This window comes from Lissotriton helveticus, chromosome 7 (genome assembly GCF_964261635.1).
Source record: "Lissotriton helveticus chromosome 7, aLisHel1.1, whole genome shotgun sequence".
NCBI classification, from domain to species: Eukaryota; Metazoa; Chordata; class Amphibia; order Caudata; family Salamandridae; genus Lissotriton; species Lissotriton helveticus.
In genome coordinates this window covers 1,720,291,666-1,720,312,510 of record NC_136068.1, presented here as the reverse complement: position 1 = coordinate 1,720,312,510, position 20,845 = coordinate 1,720,291,666, and the positions used below count along the sequence as shown (strand labels likewise).

The 20,845-nt window shown below is 43.3% G+C and overlaps 1 protein-coding gene across 1 annotated transcript in view; it reads right to left on the bottom strand.

The window, feature by feature from the left end:
* Positions 1 to 16,543, bottom strand: part of PMIS2 (PMIS2 transmembrane protein) — a 69,224-nt gene extending 52,681 nt beyond the window's left edge. The window contains exon 1 of the mRNA XM_078651036.1: positions 16,184 to 16,543. Coding sequence (XP_078507162.1) covers positions 16,184 to 16,501 — 318 coding nt within the window. The 5' untranslated portion in view covers positions 16,502 to 16,543. The remainder of the gene's footprint in view (positions 1 to 16,183) is intronic.
* Between the last annotated feature and the right edge of the window lie 4,302 nt (positions 16,544 to 20,845).

Genomic DNA, 20,845 nt, shown 5'->3' with positions numbered 1-20,845 from the left:
CAAATGTACCAGTATGCACAGTCCGAGTATCCAGAGTACCAGCAGTATTCATGAAACAGCCTAGAGAGGGAGGTAGGCTTGCCTCTCATCGAGATACCTGTAGATCAAGAGGGTCCCTATGTTCACAGTCAAGTGTTAGGGAAAGACAGAAAGTTTCTGATTGATACAGGGGCAAGTAGGACTACTATAAGTCACGACGAGGTTCCAGGGGCTCCGCTCTCAGGCTCAAGAAATGTTTCCCTTGGATTTTCAGGAAAGCCTATTGTAAACGAGATTTCCAAACCAGTTACTCTAGAAGTAGGTCCATTGTCCCGAACTACTGACCTGTTACTTACGAAGTCATGTCCAGAAAATCTGTTAGGTATTAAGACACTGAAAGAATTAGGTGCAGTTATTTGTTGCTCCCCAGAAGGAATACGTTTGTTTTTACGTGACTTCAAGGGTCACTATGTATTACGTGATTTTGATCCAAGATTACTGAATGTCCCGCAGCATCTATGGGCACAAGCCCCACTGATGTTGGTTTTATGCAAATCACACCCCATCGTGTGACTCTTAAACCAGGTGTAGTGTTACCACGAATCAGACAGTACAGACTGCCACCTGAGGCTGTAGCAGCCTTATCCAAAATTATTGACGAGCTCATTGCTCAAGGAGTGGTTGTAGAAACTGACTCCAATGTATGTAATTCTCCTATCATTCCAGTCATGAAACGTACTGATCCAAATGCACCTCCAGTATATCGATTAGTGATTGACCTTCGAGAACTTAATAAATTTATCATTCCCCAGTACCCAGTAGTTCCAGATATTTCTTCCCTATTGACAGCCATTGATTCTGAAGCTACATTTTTCACAGTCATAGACCTTAAAAATGCATTTTTCAGTGTCCCCATTCATCCAGACAGCCAGTTCCTTTTCGGATTCTGTTTAAATGGAAGGAGCTATAAATTCACACGAGCTCCTCAAGGTTTCACAGAAAGTCCTAGTATTTACAGTCAAGCACTTAAGAGACAACTAGACAATGTTCACATGCCAACTGACACTGCCCTGCTCCAGTATGTCGATGATCTACTGATCACAGCCCGTTCTGAACGTGACTGCGAGCGAGCGTCACTTACAGTTCTGTATTTCCTAGCCGAGATGGGGCACAAGGTGTCCCCTTCGAAGCTTCAATTCTGTGTCCAGCAAGTGATCTATTTAGGCCACTTACTGTCCAAGAGGGGTAGGCAGTTGACACCTGACCGTATCCAGTTAATAGCGAGTCTCCCTCAGCCCAAGACCCAGAAAGAGGTACGAGCTTTTATCGGCCTCACTTCTTATTGCAGACAATGGATTCCTCAGTATGCATTTCTAGCCAAGCCACTGATACAGTTAACGACACAGGAGGCAGCCGTATCGACTGTCCTCCCTTGGACATCTGAACATACACTTGCTTTTAATGAATTAAAGAAAGCCTTATGTCAAGCACCTGTTCTAGCTACACCGAACTACAGCAAGTCTTTTACACTTTTTGTCACAGAACGTGAAGGTACAGCATTATCTGTTCTCACACAAGATCAAGCCGGACAATACAAGCCCTGTGCTTATTTTTCTAGCACATTAGATCCAGTAGCCCAGGCTCTGCCTGCGTGCCTCAAGTCAGTTGCAGCCACAGCACTAGCTATCAGACAAAGTGATTCCATAGTGTTAGGACACTCCCTGACAGTACAAGTTCCACACTCCGTGGAAGTTCTTTTAAACCGAACACAGACTCAGCACTTGACAATTGCACGTTTAACAGGTTATGAATTGACACTGTTCCAGCCACACATAGAAATCAGACGCTGCAACGTTCTAAATCCTGCTACACTGTTACCGTCAGTTACTTCAAATCCTGCCACACATGATTGTGTGGAAGTAGTTAACACCATGACTAAGCCAAGACAAGACCTGACAGATATTCCATTACCAGATCCCGACCTGACACTTTATGTGGATGGTTCATGTATGAGAACAAGTACAGGAGAACTAGTAGCCGGGTATGCAGTGACTACTGAAACTGAAGTTATAGAGACACACCGTATTGACACTCTGTCCGCTCAAGCAGCAGAGCTAGTCGCTCTGACCCAAGCCTGCATACGTGCCAAGAACCTGAAAGTTAATATTTACACAGATTCACGTTACGCATTCGGAGTCGTACACGACTTTGGAGTGCTCTGGCAAGAAAGAGGTTTTATGACTTCTCATGGAACCAAGATTCAGCATGGTCTCCTCATTCAAGCTCTGTTAGATGCAATACATTTACCGACAGCTATCGCTATCATGAAGTGCAAAGCACATACGAAAGTCACTGACATCATCTCCCAAGGTAACGATCTAGCAGATCAAACAGCCAAGCTCACAGCCCAGACTCCAGACATTCCAGTTAACATGACACAGACACACACTCCAGGTCCGACTACATGTATGACAGTTAAGGACCCCACTCAAGATGTCATAGATATCCAGTCACATGCTACTCCCGATGAAATCAAGAAATGGTCCGAACAAGGAGGGGTCCAGACAGATCAAGGATGGTTGACGAAGGGAAAAGCCACATGGTTTCTCCCCGACTCAATGGTTCAAGTCATTATTAATACCGCACATAGTCCTGCACATTTAGGAGAAAAAGCCATGTTAGACAGTATCCAGAACATTTGGTTCAACAAGCATTTACGAGCTGCAGCCAAGCAGAAAGTCCGTACCTGTATGATATGTTGTCAGTTCAATCCAGGTAAAAGTGTCCCGGTGGAACAAGGGGGATTCCAGCCTCCTGACCACCCTTTTGAGGTCCTCCAAATGGATTATATTCAGATGGAGCGATGTCGAGGTTTCAAGTATGTCCTCGTAGTTGTATGCGCTTTGTCCAGGTGGACAGAGGCATATCCAGTCCCAGATTACACAGCCGCGACCACTGCCAAGCAGTTGGTTCGTGAATTTTTCCCTCGTTATGGACTCCCAAGGGTCGTGTATTCTGACAACGGCCAGCCATTCTCATCTGAACTCATGAAGCACGTTTCCCTTCTGTTAGGGTACCAGTGGAAGTTTCATTGTGTACGCCATCCTGAAGCAGCAGGTCTCGTAGAGAGACATAATCAGACCCTGAAAATCCGCATTGCAAAAGTCTGTAAAGAGAAAGGTGTGGACTGGCTAGTAGCTCTGCCAGTCGCCCTATTTTATATGCGCATGGTCGCACATTCCAGATCAGGTCTGTCCCCTTACGAGGTCATATTCGGCCGCCCCCCGAATATGTGGGGTACACCTAGACCCCGAAGTATTACAGATGTTTCCAGTAATATGCTGACAGATTACCTAGCTTCCTTGATGTCTGCCCTACACTCTTGTCGTTCACAGGTTGCCGCCGCATTCCCAGACAATACCGAGGTGAAACCGCATGAAATCGTTCCAGGAAGTTTGGTCCTTGTGAGGAATTTTGATAGTTCGAGTCCGCTGGAGCCTCGTTGGAAAGAACCGAAGCTAGTCCTTCTGACCACCCGTACGGCCGTGAAGTTGGAGGGCCGTAAGGGGTGGGTCCATCTGTCTCACGTCAAGAAGTTCCATGGAGTCAAACCTAAAACTTTTGCCAAGGACTGCATTTTACCTAAAGACTGCCAAAATACTATTCTCAAGGACTGTCCCGCTAAAGACATTGATATCAAACCTCCCCTGTTAGAGAAAACTCCGCAGCAGGAGTATAAGTTGAAGCTCCGGTCTAGTAAAATAAGTCAGCCAGTTTAATTGTCTAAGTCCTCCCCTAGGTGAAACGGTTAGACAGGTTTCTGACATGTATAAGATAGACCCCCATAGTGAGAGAGTTAGTCAAAACTCTATCAGATGTATCGTTATTCTATGTTTTCTTCTATTTTTGAGTTTGATGGTTACCTGCACAAGTTATGCATTGCATTTATGTTTTCCAAATTCTCATGTGAATAAGTTTTCTAATGCTACAGTAGAGCACACCTTCAGTGATCTGCCTCCTCATGAGCTATCCTATCGTCTTGCTATGCGAAACAATACATTCATCAGTATGTTGCACTATTCACACCAGACCAGCAATGCCACTAATTGTTGGGTGTGTGGTCGACTCCCCCCTTTTCAGACACCGAAGGGAGTTCTGCCACTCTTTCCTTATCCGTCTTCACATAATGGTTCGTGTGGAGCATGGTCCACGTTAACGTCATCCTCAACAGATATGTCCCTTCTGAACAGTACATGTTTTCCAGACAAGCAAGGTCTTTCCCATAGAACCGGGTTAGATCTAGAAAATGAAGTTTATGATTTAGGTAACTATTCTTCGAATTTTATGGTCCTGAATGTTCAGTCTGATACCACTCCAGATTTACCTGCAATTTCAGTATTACCAGTCAAAGGCGAATTATGTGTCCGAAAGAATGGTTCCGCACATGTGGGACATAGTGATTGTACTACTATTGTCAAGTATAGTGACAGTGGGAAATCTATTTTCAAAGCCTCACGTCATTCATATTTTGTTTGTGGTCAGACCGCATATGTTCGTCTGCCCCTCGATTGGGATGGAACCTGTTACATTGCCTTCCTACTGCCACCAGTTTTCCTAGCCCCATCCGACTATCATAGAAACACACATCTAGACATTAGACATAGAAGGGAGATCGAGTCCCCGATTGTCGATCAAACTGAAACTGCTCTAGAACAGTATACAGACTTCAATAAAGGTTTCTTCTTCTTCTTAGGCCCCGTCCAGAATAGTAAGTTAATCCGTAGGTTAACCAGAACCCTTGAAGCAGTAGTGAATGAGACTACTTCTGCTCTAGGTAACTTAACCGAAGAGCAATCTGCTGTGAGATTTGTAGTTTTGCAAAATCGTCTCGTCCTTGACGTCATACTGGCCGATAGGGGCGGGGCATGTAGAGTCATCGGATCTAGTTGCTGCATTTTCATTCCTAATAACGCGCCGTCTGTTTATTCAGCTATAACCAGACTTCATAAAATTGCCCATCAGTTACACCAGAATCCAGGCACCTGGACATGGTCCGGTTGGCTCTGGAGTATAATTTCTGCCTGGGGATGGAAAGTATTGTCATTCCTAGGTATAGCAGTAATGATCATATTCAGTTGCTGCCTCTGTTTACAATGTGGCCCTGCGATTTGCGGCATTTGTGCTACATCCTGTATTCCTAGTCTAAGTCCTAGTCCTAAGTCCCGTTCCACGACAATTCGAGACGAGCAAATGATACTGTATGAAATGATAGATGGTATCATGAATATTGATGTTTCCTGATGGAAACGTAGTGACAAGGAGGGAATGTGGAAAAGTAAATTTTGCCATGTTCTGTGTCCCTACGTGTTCCCCATCTTAAGTTATATGTGCATGATTAATATGCATATGTATTCCCTTATGATCGATTAAAGACGCAATTACAGTTGTGCCCAACTCTAGTATGCCAGTTTCCAGTCTTCGTGAATACAACGAATATCAGGCCTATGTAAAGACTATGTTGCCACGTTTCACAGTGTGCACGTTAATTCAGTAAAAGTCCCCGTTTCTAGGCCTCAAAAGGGCCCGGACACCAGATTCAGCTCCTGTCTCCTGAACCCTCGCTGAGGAGCGATACAGCCCCCACCTGTATCCCTGACCCTTCACTTACTTCCTGCCTCACAGTGCCCGGCTCGGCCTGGCTCTGCCTGCCAGTCTGCCAAGAGTATGTTATGATTCAAGTTATCAGTCCAGCCCTCCTTCTCTGCATTCCTAAGCTACTGAATCGCATCAATAGTTTCAGTCATCGTCTAGCTTTTACGTCTCCATGTAAGAGAAATACTGTATTAATGGTCATTTAATATTCCTCAACACACACTACATGTAGAATAATGCATGCACCAGTCTTAGTGTCTGTTAGCCTTTGCCCCGATAACTTTTGGATTCTATCAACATGTTCTCTAAACATCAGATACTAGATAGTGTTTAGGTACATGTCGCTCTGACTCTCCAGACTTTCGTCTCCTCTTCTAGCGCAGAAGTCATAGCCCCCAGCTTCTCCCTGGTAACACGTCATTGCCAGCTTACGTGCACCTCTAGGTCAAAGGTCCCGGCTCCTTAGGTAGCCCCCTCCATGTTTCCGCCCCATTCATGACACTTCTGTTACGTTTGCATCACATGTCTATGTTCACGCCTCTTGTTACACCTACTTTCCGCCTTATCTTTCGCGACTGCTACAAACCCCACCCACTGCTACGCCTACTGTATGTACTGCAATACAATTGTTTTAGTATATATACTTGTGTACTGTTATTAAAAGTTAGCGCGCTCATCCCAGATCCTGCCCCGGCAGCTGCCGGGCCCTGCCATCCTATTCCCGTGCAGGTTGTCCTGTTGCTGTCCTTTATGCCTGTATTAAAACCTGCAAACTCTAGCTACCTCGAATCTTGACTCTTATTTATTGAGCTATCTGTTATTAGTATATCTTGTCAAAAATAGCACCGGTATTTAATTATTTATTTACCACAGTCGCCCATTGGAGGGCTCATATTTTTAAGTGGGAGGTGTGGCCTCAATGCCAAAATGACTATCGCGCCGCTGAAGAGTGCAATGAGCACGAAACCCGTCGGGCGTAAATCGAAAGGCATGCAGTAAACTGGATCCACTTGCCGATCCGGCTTTTACCTCATGAAGGTTGCTGCAGTGGATGTCAGAGTGCGTCTCCAACAGGTGGGAGCCTTGGAGCTTTGATATATATATATATATTCACTGAAAAAAACAAAGTTAGAGGACATTTCACTCGTACTAAACCAGAGAAATTCAGCTGTCATAGTTAGCTAGCTAACTATAACTCGTGTATGTGTGTGTGTGTGAGGTTACATCATCGAAGCTACTGCGCCACCAATAAAACCCATGTGTACTGGAGACAAGTCATATAGTCTTATTCACTACTGTAAAAGTTATGTAGTGCAAACTTTAGCTACCAGTGAAGTTTTAAGAGCAAGCAATTCTTCATTAAAACAAGTTAGAGACTGAGCGTAACTAGCATAACTAGTAGAAGTTGCTGTTTTATGTTTTAAATAGGTTCAAGTAGGTTGTGCCATAATTCAAAGGCCTGCTACTAAAAACAGTGTGAGTGAAACTAAAGCTTCTTCTTACAATACATTATTCCTCTGTGAAAGTCTGCGTACACGCTGATGTGAAAGAGTGGTCATGTAGAGCTATGGAAAATTTCTTTAAAAAGTGAAGATATTTATTTGCTAAAGTTCACTGCAAATTCCAAGAGATACATTGTTGTAGAATATAAAATGCATGAGTGGATTACATATGGTTCAAATCACAGTATCATTGTAAGCTTGTCAAAAGGGTGGACACCTTTTTGCTCATTTCAGGAATTTGTGTAAGGTATTTTTACAAACTATTGAGGATTATCTATATGCAGGGCCACTGGAATTATGCTGAAGCGCTTTGAATCAAGATTACATCTCCCAGAACCGTCCTGTTATGGGAGCTCTTAGGACTGTAATATGGTGTGCTTCGTGACATGAGTCATCTTGTAAGTTTACAGCACAATTTGCAGCTCAGATTTGGGGATTTAAAACTGGGAAAGCTGCTCGAAACAACTCTGCTGTGGTTGGATTGAATGCATCTTCAACTTCTAAAGGGGACATCTGAAAGACTTTACATCGTCCCATTACTTTGAATCACTATATTCAATAAAATATTCTAAATGTGCTGCTTGTCTGGGGGTGTGGGACCCATAGATCGGTGCCTAGCTACCGGCCTCGCCTGGAAAAAACGTGCAAAGAATGTAAGACCTTCACTTTGGTGACAAGGTGTCTTCTGTATTTTGCTTCTTTCTCAGTGCTTTCCACTATATTTTCTGCTCACCCATACGTAGCAAGATCACTGTGCTGTCATGTCATAACACTGGTTCCTTGTGCAGCTCGCATGGCTTGCTCTGTTACTTTGACAAATCACATGCTCTGTATTTGATCATATTGAGTATACTGGTGGTAATGCCACCTAAACTGGTGGCGATAACCAGTCACACAACCAAATACACCGGCTTATTGGATATAACTTACTTTGATACTGAGTAAATTGTTGAAAATATAGGGGCATATTATCAAGGGATTTATCTCCACTTTTTTGGCTTTAAAAGCCAAGAAAGCGGAGATAAAATTATCTCCCTATTACCTAGCTGTCGCTAACACCAGTTAGCGACAGCTAGTAGGAGATAGCGATCATCTTGGACCCCACTTTGCATGTCAGAGAAATTTATCACTAATGACATGCAAAGTGGGCGTGCCAAGATGTTAGCGACTGAAAACAGTCGCTAACATCGCTATCTCCTATTACCAACTTTTGGAGATATTCGCGCTAGTTGTTGGTAATATGCCCCATAGTTCTGTGATACTTTTTGGGTGCTTGGCAGTTGCTCTCAACTTGTGTGCACACCAAGACAACACTTTCCTTTAAGGGGATGTCTGGCTCTTGCCGAATGCCAACGGAGGGGTGGAGGTGCTGTCACTCTTGAGAACTTGGACCTGTTTGGGGCACCAATTATAAAATGGTTGCACCATATATAACACCCAGTATGTAGCATCCGGATATTTCAGTAGTAGAAAAGGTTGGTTGTGCATGTCTGTTCATATCTGCTTTCAATTACAGAGGAAGAGAATCTGTCCTTTAAAGTGGTAATGTGCTACATTGCCTACATGTAAAACATAAAAGAATGGTATACTCTTGATTTGACATAAATATATCAAGGAGGAATATTAACGTGAATAATCAGCAAAGAATTTAAAAGATATATGTAAATGTTGTTAGTAGCGTATAAAAAGAGCACTCCGCAACATTTGACATCAAGCAGATGAAATAAAAGGGTGTTTCTTTTAATTATAAGAAAATTAGGTTCTTACCTTCATCTCAAACAGGCTCTTCCAGCCACGTAATCACAAGATGAAAATTACAAGCTTAAGAAGTCAGAAGTAGGTGTGCTTGAAAGTATCTTGTCTCACACTTTTTGCAACACTTTATGCTGAGGTGCATAGTAACATAACCCACATCATGCTTGAAGAATGTCTTTAAAACTTGCACACCGCAACCATCATCTTTTATGTAAGACATCCCGCATCCAATCTTCTTTGTACTTAGGGGTTGCTTATGAGAAACAAGGCTAACAGTAACTGCACCTCTTTTACTGCCAACGTTGCTTCTTGTAAGCTTGCAGGTTTTCAAAACACATAAATAAAAGGCAATGTCATCTACAATGCTAATAGCTTACACTCTCGCAAATGCAAGACCTATTGCATTGCAAATGCTTGTACTAATGTTTGCTTACTATGAGTCTATATATATATATATATATATATATATATATATATATATAAATATATTTTAATATCCCATTTTTTTTTTTTTACTGAAAACAAACCACTGGCCGCCTGGAGGTGTGAGTGCTTGCAGATAGTAGGCTGAGGCGCATACGATACATTTGTCCTGCTTGCAGGGGTGTTTTGCTGCGTGGCGAGGCTTGCATGACTGTTTTTGAAGCATTAAGACGTGGCATCTTAAAATACAACGGGGGTTGCAATTGATAAATAAACAGGGCCACATGCCTTGGAGGACGAAATGACAGCACTGGCTGCTAACGCGGTATCTCCTTTCCTCTTGCCATACACACGCATTCACTCGCCTTTTCCTCTGTATCGCCGGGGATCTCTCTCCTGCAGTATCCTTGTTTTTTATTATTTTTGGAAGGGTTTTCAGGGTCTATGGGTAAATAGGTAATTATTTCTCGCTAAGGGGAAGGACTAGCGTGGGGTCACCTGCCTTGTGTGCTCAGAGTGCAAAGGATAATATGCCCCAGCTGTAGCAGGGAACATATCCCTTCTGAAACAAGCATTTGCAATGCAATAGGTCTCGCATTTACGCAAGTTTAAGCTATTGGCATTGTAAATGAAAATGCCTTTTATTTATGTTTTGAAAACGAAAACAAAAATAAAAGGCCTTGTTATTTGCAAAGTCAATAACTCAAAGTCGCGTAAATGTGAATATAAACATGGTAGATCGTTGTTGTTTTTAAGTATTGTATTGAGTAGGCCTAACATGGCTAAATTAGGAAAAATGTGCCTAAAAAAACAGTTGAACTGGCTGTTAAGTCTACCTCAATGCTTTAATGTTTTAATGATGTTTTGTGAGGACAATGTACTAACGTATATTTGTATTTTTTATATTTCTTATTTAGATAATTTAAAAAAAATGTTTATGTTGTGAGGAGAAAAAAGAGAAATAAGAGAGACAACAAACTATCCTTGTCTTCAGAAAGGTGGTGCATATCAGGCAGCCCACCGAAACGCATCGGCGCCAGTGTTTTTAATTACATTCGAGGGACTATTCTGATGAGTACTTTTGATATTAGCCTGATTTTGTCAATAGATCCCAGCAAATTAATATTTGGGGATGTTTTCGAAATGATTCACCTAATTTTGTCTCTTTTTCTGTAATATGTTTTTATGAATTTATAAACATTTTAGGATCATGAATGTGATTTTCATTGTCATGTTTTTAACACTCTTTTATTAAAAAATAAATGTGTATACTTTGTTAGAAATTGTTAGCCGCAATCGCAGTGTGTTTATATTGGTAACCATGGGGGTCTCTTATTCTGGCACCTGTGTGGATGAAACATTGGATGGATGACATGAAGGGTGATTGTTAGTGACATTGTTTCCAAGGGAATTTTTATTTTACAATAAACTTGATAATGCCAATAGCCTCTACCATGGATCATCTTTAACAACTATGAAAAGACTACAAATGATTCTGAACTCTGCTACCAGACTACTCCTATATGTAAAGTCATATGCCTACATCTCACCTGCCTTGAAGCCCTTCATTAGTTACCGGTTGTCAGAAGATCCACACCGATGTATCACCCAAAAAGCGATGCATTGAACAGGGCCGCTCTTCATCAGGGAAACAATCACCAAATACATTCATCAAAGGTACTTTCTCACTAGATGGACACTTCACCCCAAAATCCCACCGTACAGTTAAAAAAAATATGTGGCACATCCTTTTCTGTTCAAGCAGCCAAACTATGGAACTCTTTACTCCAAACATAATATCCATGGATATCTACCTTATTTTCAGAAGACTACTCAAGAGTTAGCCCTTCCCCACATAACCACCATACTCAAGCATAAATGTACAGCACATCCATGTGTATATAAGCATTTATTTGGGTTATATGTATGTATCTAGATATGTGTATTCCTTTGTATGAATACACATATCTAAATATAGATATTAGGTCTGCTTAACAATGTACATATTACCTATGGCTATGTTTAACTTGTATATAGGTCACTGCATAAAAAAGCACATTTCTATAACTATTTATCTACAATTGCTTCACAATTGAATTTTTTAAAATACATATATATTATGAAACCAAATAAATTTGATGAAAGTTCAGCAATACTTTAAAGTCGGAGTTTATTAACCCCTTCCACGCTCATGACGAGCTGGGCTCGTCATGAAGTAGCCTCCTCGCACGCTCATGACGAGCCCAGCTCGTCATGTTGTGTGGGATTTCCGATTTCTCAGCACAGCAGGGGAATATGCTGAGCATCCATGGGGTTAAATACAACTTAAAACTAGTTATATTACCTTCATTATAAATGATACTTTCCATGTACTTATGTACATATACTTATGTATCGTTATATTTATTACTCTACTCATAATTCAGCATCTCCAATGCAGTACCCTATATCTCACCTTATACCCCTCTGAAAATATTCTCTACCTCCACTCTTTGACTCATCCCAAACCTCATTCTATTACTATCTACAATGCACTACCCTATTTCTCATCCCATACCTCTCGCAATATATCTGCTACTTCCACTCTCTGACTCATCCCAAACCCCACTCTATAACTATGATCCCCAAAATAACCCTTTGTAGACTCTTCCCTCCTCTACTGCTCCTTGCATCATCTCAATCCTCTTATACTATTCAGATCTCCCAAAGAAGCCTTTCTAAACCCTTCCCTCATGTATCCCTCCAAGACTCATCAGATACCTCATCTTGTTCCCTAACGCACTTCTAGAGACTCTTCCCTCCTCCATCTCTCCGTTACTCATCCCAAACCTCCTCCACTGCTATGGTCTCCAAAGAAACACTTTCTAGACCCTTCCCTCTTCTATTACTCCACTATCCTTTTCAATCCAACTAACACACTTACATGTGCCCGCTCAAATTAATTTCATATTTCCCTATACTAATTCTTCAATAATGCTTTTTGGGTTTGAGAGTAGCATGCTACTCGCTGAAAAGCGCTTCAATGATTCGTTGGGGTAGTAAGCGCTATATAAGTGCAATTATAATAATTACATTCATGGATAAAAGAAATGCGTTCTGCTGTGGCATAACAAGCGCAGAGACAAACATGAATCTTATAGTTTAAGAACACTGTCAACCCTGCTCTCCTAAATACAACGTATTTGATACTTTATGTCTATGTGTCACAATAGCACTATTTAAACGTGTTAGAGCGTACTTTTAAGACTTTGTTTTAAGAATGTTACAAGGCTCCTTGAGTCTGTTGTGGCAGAGGGCACCCGCATGTAAAATACATGCCCCCCAAGTGTAGCACCCCACCCTGCTGATTCAGCACGGACACTCCCACACAATGTCTACCCCAGTCCACAACAGCACTGGTATGTTAGTCCTGACTCCTTACCTAGAGCAACTGTTCTTACCCGTTACAAGGGTGTTTGGGGATTAAAGCATAGATACCCACACAAGTCCTAACATCCCTGATTGTCAGATACAAAAGGTGCAAAAAGGGCTTGAGGCACAATCCCCTATACCTACAATAATTGGGGAGCCAGTCGTCACCCAACCGGCTTTCCCAAAACAACAACAAACAAAGTTAGCCCAGCACACAATAATCATATGACAGCGCTACAAATACATACTGCGAGCCCTGAAGAAGTCCGTGTATGGACAAAACGAGTTGGCGGTTGCAAAACGTTTAAAAAAAAAAAAGGATGAAATTTAATACAACCACATAACATCCACTCTTCATTGGAATACATTTGCATCTTGAAAACTGTTTATTGCTTATTACTTGACCTTTAAAGTGTGCTGGGCTAACTTTATTTGCAACTGTTCTTACCCCACTGATTAAACTGCTCATATTATGTACCTCAGTTCTGACCTGCAGTCTCGCTTTTAAACCAGTGCTGTCCCACTGCTGAGTACCACACAGTATACGTACCTCACTTCTAACGCATGGCACCGCCTGCTACTTCTGTGCTGAGGCTCACACAGTATATGCACCTCACTACTAATGCGTGGCACCTGCATGCTACTTCTGTGCCGAGGCTCACACAGTATATTTACCTTACTTCTAATGCATGGCACAGCCTGTTACTTTTGTGCTGAGGCCCACACCGTATATGTACCGCACTTTTAACGCGTGGCACCGGCTAGTACTTCTGTGCCGATGCCCACACAGTACATGTACCTCACTACTAACGCGTGGCACCGCCTGCTACTTTTGTGCTGTAGCCAACACAGTATATGTACCGCACTACTAACATGTGGCACCGCCTGCTACTTCTGTGCTGATGACCACACAGTATATGTACTTCACTAAAAATGCCTGGCACCGCCTGATACTTCTGTGCTGAGACCCACACAGTATATGTACCTCAATACTAACGTGTTGCACAGCCTGCTACTTCTGTGCCGAGACCCACACACTATATGTACCCCATTTCTAACGCGTATCACCGCCTGCTACTTCTGTGCCGAGGCCCACACAGTATATGTACCTCACTACTAATGCGTGGCATTGCCTGCTACTTCTGTGCCGAGACCCACACTGTATATGTAACTCACTACTAATGCGTGCCACCGCCTGTTACTTCTGTGCTAAGGACCTCCTAATATATGTACCTCACTACTAACACGTGGCATCGCCTGCTACTTCTGTGGCGAGGCCCACACAGTATATTTACATCACTACTAACGCGTGTTACCTGCCTGCTGCTTCTGTGCCAAGGCCCACACAGTATATGTACCTCACTACTAATGCGTGGCACTGCCTGCTAATTCTGTGCCGAGACCCACACTGTATATGTACCTCACTACTAACACGTGGCACCGCCTGCTACTTCTGTGCCAATACCCACACAGTATATGTACCTCACTTCTAATATGCAGCACTGAAGCTACCTCTGTGCTGAGGCCCTCACACTATATGTACCTCACTACTAATGCATAGCACTTCTTGCTACATCTGTGCCAAGGCCCACACTGTATATGTACTTAACTTCTAAGTTGAGTGGCGCTGTCTGTTATTTCTGTGCGGAGATCAAACACTCATACTGTGGGCCTCAATCATCTGTGGAGCACCCTGTACTCCATTCCTCACACCCTCAGTATGTACCTCAGTCTGTGAGCACTCTTTACTCCATTCCTCACACCATCCCTATGTACCTCAGTCTGTGGAGCACCCTTTACTCCATTCCTCACACCCTCACTATGCACATCAGTCTGTGGAGCACCCTTTACTCCATTCCTCACACTCTCACTATGTACTTCAGCCTGTGGGATTGCCGTTTACTCCATCCCTCACACCCTCACTATGTACCTCTGTCTGTGTAGCACCCTTTACGCCATCCCTCAGACCCTCACTATGTACTCTGTCTGTGAAGCACACTTTACTCAATTTCACACACTCGCTATATACTACAGTCTGTGGAATTACCCTTTACTCCTGCCCACACTGTGTGTCTAAGTGTGTGGCACACTCTTTACTCCATTCCTCCTGCCTACACTATGTACCTCAGTCTGTTGCACACCCTGTACTCTATTCCTTGCACCCACACTATGTACCTCAGTCTGTGGAGCATGCTTTACTCCATTCCTCACACCCTCATTATGCACCTCAGTCTGTGGAGCACCCTTTTCTTCTTTCCTCACACCCTCACTATGTACCTCAGTCTGTGGGATTACCCTTTTCTTCATTCCTCACACACTATGTACCTCAGTCTGTGAAGCACACTTTACTCCATCCCACACACCCTCACTATGTACCTCCGCCTGTTGCACCCCCCGAAACTCCAATCCTTACATCCACACTATGTACCTCACTCTGTGGAGCACCCTTTACTCCATCCCTCACACCCACACCGTCTGTCTCAGTCTGTGGGATTCCCCTTTTCTTCATTCCTCACACACTATGTACCTCAGTCTGTGGAGCACACTTTACTTTATCCCACACACCCACACTATGTACCTCAGGCTGTGGAGCACCCTTTACTCCATCCCTCACACCCACACTGTGTGCCTCAGTCTGTGGAGCACACTTTACTCCATCCCTCACACCCACACTATGTGCCTCAGTCTGTGGGATTACCCTTTTCTTCATTCCTCACACACTATGTACCTCAGTCTGTGGAGTATACTTTACTTTATCCCACACACCCTCACTATGTACCTCAGTCTGTGGGATTACCCTTTACTGCATTCCTCCTACCCACACTGTGTGCCTCAGTCTGTGGAGCACTCTTTTCTCCATTCCTCACACCCTCACTATGTACCTCAGTCTGTGGCGCACCCTTTACTTCCTTCCTCACACCCTCTACTTCATTCTTCACACCCTCTCCATGTACCTCAGACTGTGGGATTACCCATTACTCCATTCATCCTACCCACACTGTGTGCCTCAGTCTGTGGAGCACTCTTTCTCCATTCCTCACACCCTCACTATGTACCTCAGTCTGTGGAGCACCCTTTACTTAATTCCTCACACCCTCAATATGTACCTCAGTCTGATGTGCACCCTTTAGTTCATTCTACACTGTTTGCATCAGTATTTTGTCTATGATAGACCGTTTACTACTTCCTCATACCTACACCTCGCACCTTAATCTTCACTGTGGCTCCCCTGTGATTATACCTACACATTGTTCCGCAGTCTTGGCCAGCCACACCCGGTGGTCCATTGCTTATATCTGCCTTGTGTATCTCACTCCTGGCCAGCATCACCCCTGCTCCTCAGTGCTCAGGCCCACTCTAGAGGCCTGGCCAGTGGCCCCTCGTTTCCTTAGTATTGCACCCCACAAAGAGCTGGTCTAGAGCCCCTTCTCGCTGTAAAGCTCATTCTTAGAGGGACCTACCTTAATAGAGAAAACCAGAGCGGCGATGCCGAGGCACAGGCAGCAGCAGAGCAGGTTGAAAATTGAGTAGCCCAGGTAGTCCTTCTCGTAGACCGGCAATGGGGCAACGACCACCGTTGGCTGGGTCACCACTACCGCGTTCTGTCCATGGACGTAGCCGATGTTGTACTGTGGGTAGATCCCAGGGTTCTGTGGATTGGGTTGCAGGTTGGGTGGTGGGGCACCATAGCCAGGCATGGGTCCTGGCCCGCATGTTGGAGGAGGAAAGCTTGGTGCAGAAGGTTCCTGAGGGTCCTTGGACATGTCATAGCCATACATTGTAAGAGATGGCAGATCCTTCCCCGTCTATTGTCCTATTCGCCTGCGTGAGTCGACTCAGGGTCCAGGGTGCCTGAGAGCTGGAATAAGTAGTGAGATACACGATGACTCTGGCCTGCTTTGGGGACTATCCAGTTCCTGGAGGAAGAAGACTTTCTTCGATAGGCCTTTGTCTGGTTGTCAATGGAAGGTGTGGCGCGCGCTGTGTGGCGCGCCCAGAGGGCTGAATGGATCCACTCTGCACTGTAACCGCAGCAGCATTGACAAAGGATCTACCAGTGATGGGAGCTTGTGGGATATTGTTGAGTCAGAACCATGGAAACAGACCTTGTACACTGAAAAACAAAACCCAAAACAGGCAAGTATAATTCTTCAGCAGCATAATATACAGTTGAAGGAGCGGCAGATGTTCGGGTTGGATCACAGAGGGGAATTATTAACCCCAGGGGGCATATGAAAGGATCTTGGTCATATGTCATCTAAATCTCAAATAAGAAGTGGCAATGCCAACAGGTCTGGCCTTAGCAAGTAAATGCATTGCTTACATTTTGATTTTTTATTTCTTATTGCAAGCATATGCCTCAAAAATAAAAAAGAAGAAAGCAAAGAAAGTATAGCCATTGTATGCGTGTAATAACTAGGTAAAATAGTATTGTATTTAATTTTAATAGAATAATATGGCAGCTTCCTATCAAGTCGGTATCCTCAGAACAGGTATATAGACCCTTTTTAGTTTAAGTATACATAAAGACATAGGGCCAGATGTAGGTATAGTCAAATTTGCAAATCCTTAATAGCGAATTTTACCGATTCGCTATCAAGGACTCGCAAAATTTGATGTAGGTAGGAATCGATAAAATATTAGCGAATCCTTAATATTCCTTAATAGCGAATTGCAAATTGAGATTCGCTAATAAGGAATACCTACCCACTCATTCCTATGGGTTAGGAGGCCCATAGGAATGAATGGGAAGATATTCACTATTTGCGATTCGCTATTAGGGAATTGCAAATAACGGGCGGTATTTCAAGGGTGCCATATTGTCAAAAGGACACCCAGTTGCACCCCTGAAATGTGCATGTGGGCACATGTGGCGCACAAACATGCCCAAAGGGCATAAATGTGTGCCACATGGCACTTTAAAAAAAGCAAAAAAGTGCTTTTTTCAAGGAAATTGCTAATTACCACCAACTTGAAGTTGGTAGTAATTAGCGATTCCTTAAGGCTAAAGTGCACTTTCTTTTGTGCTACTTACATTGCATTTAAGGAATCGCAATTTTGTGATTCCTTATTTTGCTAGTAGGTTTAAACTCACCTACATTGCTCGCAGCCAAATAGCGATCGCAAACGCTGAAATTCTGCAAATTCCAGCATTAGCGTTCCGTATTTGGCCTCCTACATCTGGCCCATAATTCAAAATGGATAGCTGAATACGAGTTTAAAAAGGAAAAGGAAGGGAAAGAAAAAATCCATTGGTAAGGTAACTTTTTCAGCAGATTTGTGCATGAAATCACGTAAAACGCCTTCACAAGGTGTGCAAAGGAGCCATGACTGAAGGGAGTTGACATATTGTCCCAGGCTCTGTGCTGAAAGGATCTTGGTCATATGTCATCTAAATCTCAAATAAGAAGTGGCAATGCCAACAGGTCTGGCCTTAGCAAGTAAATGCATTGGTTACATTTAGATTTTTTATTTCTTATTGCAAGCAAATGCCTCAAAAATAAAAAGAAGAAAGCAAAGAAAGTATGACCATTGTATGCGTGCAACAACAAGGTAAAATATTATTGTATTTAATTTTAATAGAATAATATGGCAGCTTCCTAGAAAGTGGGTATCCTCAGAACAGGTATATAGACCCTTTTTAGTTTATCTATACTAATATAATAAAGAGAGAGCCCAAACCTTTGAGGCGGGTAATCTCAGGAACCACAGCACCAATCACAACATCCAAAGCAACATTGGAAAGGACAGTTGCAGCAGATGGACATAGGCTATACAGCAGGCCACCATATACATTCGAAGGGTAAAAGAACCTTAGGGGCAAAGTAGTCCCTTGTGGGCGTGGCTGTTCTGCTCGGGGCGTTGTGCTGGGGGCGTGTGCGTTGTGGTGAGGCATGGCCATACAGCGATGGGCCCGGCATTCGCTACGTGTTAGTACTTTCTTGTGGCCATGTGCGTTGTGCTGGGGGCGGGAATCAGGTAAAACAAGCGTTTGCAGGGATCCATTGCGGGCATGTGGGGGCGTGGCCAACGCTACGTGTTAGTACTTCCTTGTGGCTGTGTGCGTTGTGCTGGGGGCGGAAATCAGGTAAAAGCTGGGGGCGGAAATCAGGTAAAACAAGCGTTTGCAGGGATCCGTTGTGGGCATGTGGGGGCGTGGCCAACGCTACGTGTTAGTACTTCCTTGTGGCCGTGTACGTTGTGCTGGGGGTGGAAATCTGGGGGCGGAAATCAGGTAAAGCAAGCGTGTGCATTGTGCTGGGGCGGAAATCTGGGGGCGGAAATCAGGTAAAACAAGCGTTTACAGGGCTCCGTTGTGGGCATGTGGGGGCGTTGCCATATAGCAATCGGCGCGGCATTCAACGGGCGTTCGGCAAAAAGGGGGCGTGGAAATCCTGCAAAACAAGCGTTCACAGGACTCCGTTGTTGGCGTGTGTATACCGGGACAACGTTGGGACGGGCTGCTAGTGTATACATAAAGACACATAGAGCCAGATGTAGGTAAAATCAAATTTGCGAATCCAGAATAGCTAATTTTACCGATTCGCTATTAAGGACTTGCAAAATTTGATGTAGGTAGGAATCGATAAAATATTAGCGAATCCTTAATATTCCTTAATAGCGAATCGCAAATTGAGATTCGCTAATGAGGAATACCTACCCACTCATTCCTATGGGCTAGGAGGCCCATAGGAATGAATGGGAAGGTATTCACTATTTGCGATTCGCTATTAGGGAATTGCAAATAGCGGGCTGTATTTCAAGGGTGCCGGAGTGACAAAAAGACACCCTGTTGCACCCCTGAAATGTGCATGTGTGCACATGTGGCGCACATACATGCCCAAAGGGCATACATGTGTGCGACATGGCACTTTAAAAAAAGAAAAAAAGTGCGTTTTTTAAAGGAAATTGCTAATTACCACAAACTTGAAGTTGGTGGTAATTAGCGATTCCTTAAGGCTAAAGTGCACTTTCTTTTGTGCTACTTACATTGGATTTTCAATAAACGCAATTTTGTGATTCCTTGTTTTGCGAGTAGCTTTAAACTCACCTACATTGCTCGCAGCCAAATAGCGATCTCAAACGCTGAAAGTCTGCGAATTTCAGCGTTAGCGCCGGTAATTGGCCTCCTACATCTTGCCCATAATTCAAAATGGATAGCTGAATACGAGTTTAAAAAGGAAGAGAAAGAAAAAATCCACTGGCAAGTTAACTTTTTTAGGCGGATGTGTGCATGAAATCACGTAAAACGCCTTAACTAGGTGTGCAAGGGAGCCATGACTGAAGGTAGTTGACATATTGTCCCAGGCTCTGTGCTGAGCAGAAGCAAAATCTGAATAGTCAAAAAACCCAACAGGCGAAGAGGCAGCTAAAAGCCCCTTCTTATCATTATGAATATTTTACTTATTATGATAATAAAACGTCCTGCTGGACAGACCTAAAAGTCTATGCTGTATTCTCTTGCAGCCAGTTGTTGTCTCGTAATAAGTCAAATCGAAGCAACTTTGTTCAAGAGGTTTAGAAGCTAAGTCATTTTCACAAAAGGTCATATTTTACTATTTTTGTGACGTCAAAGAAACCTAATCTAATCAGCCTTAACTTATTCCAACCATAAATTTCCAAAGGAATTTTTTTTCATTCACAAGGACAGCTGTCGTCAACCTGTGCCTTCAAACTTCTCATGCATTACTTCCTCCATTCACATACTTCACAAGGGTCGGGACGTTTTACAAGTTTCTGATTCTTTCTTTTTTACAAACAATGTCTTCATGCATGTCCCCCACATTTCTAAATTTGCATTTAAAATTGGTGACCTTCTATTCCCGTTTGCTGTCACTTTGTACTGCTTTACAAACTCTGTGATTGGGCAAACCAACTACTAATTGCTTATTAATATTAATAATGCCTTTTGTAGGTTTTTATGGTTTCTTCCCTGGGTTTGCATTGCATAATTACATTTTTAATATTCTTTAACGGCGGTTGTTGAGATGCGAATGACACCTGTTACCCTGCCCTGAGGGCCCGACTGCATGTATCTGAAATACAGTTTTTTTACTTTGGCTCTAGCCCCACACTAAACTGGTGTGTGCGCAGAGGCCTGGGGCTTTCTCTTGACATCAGTG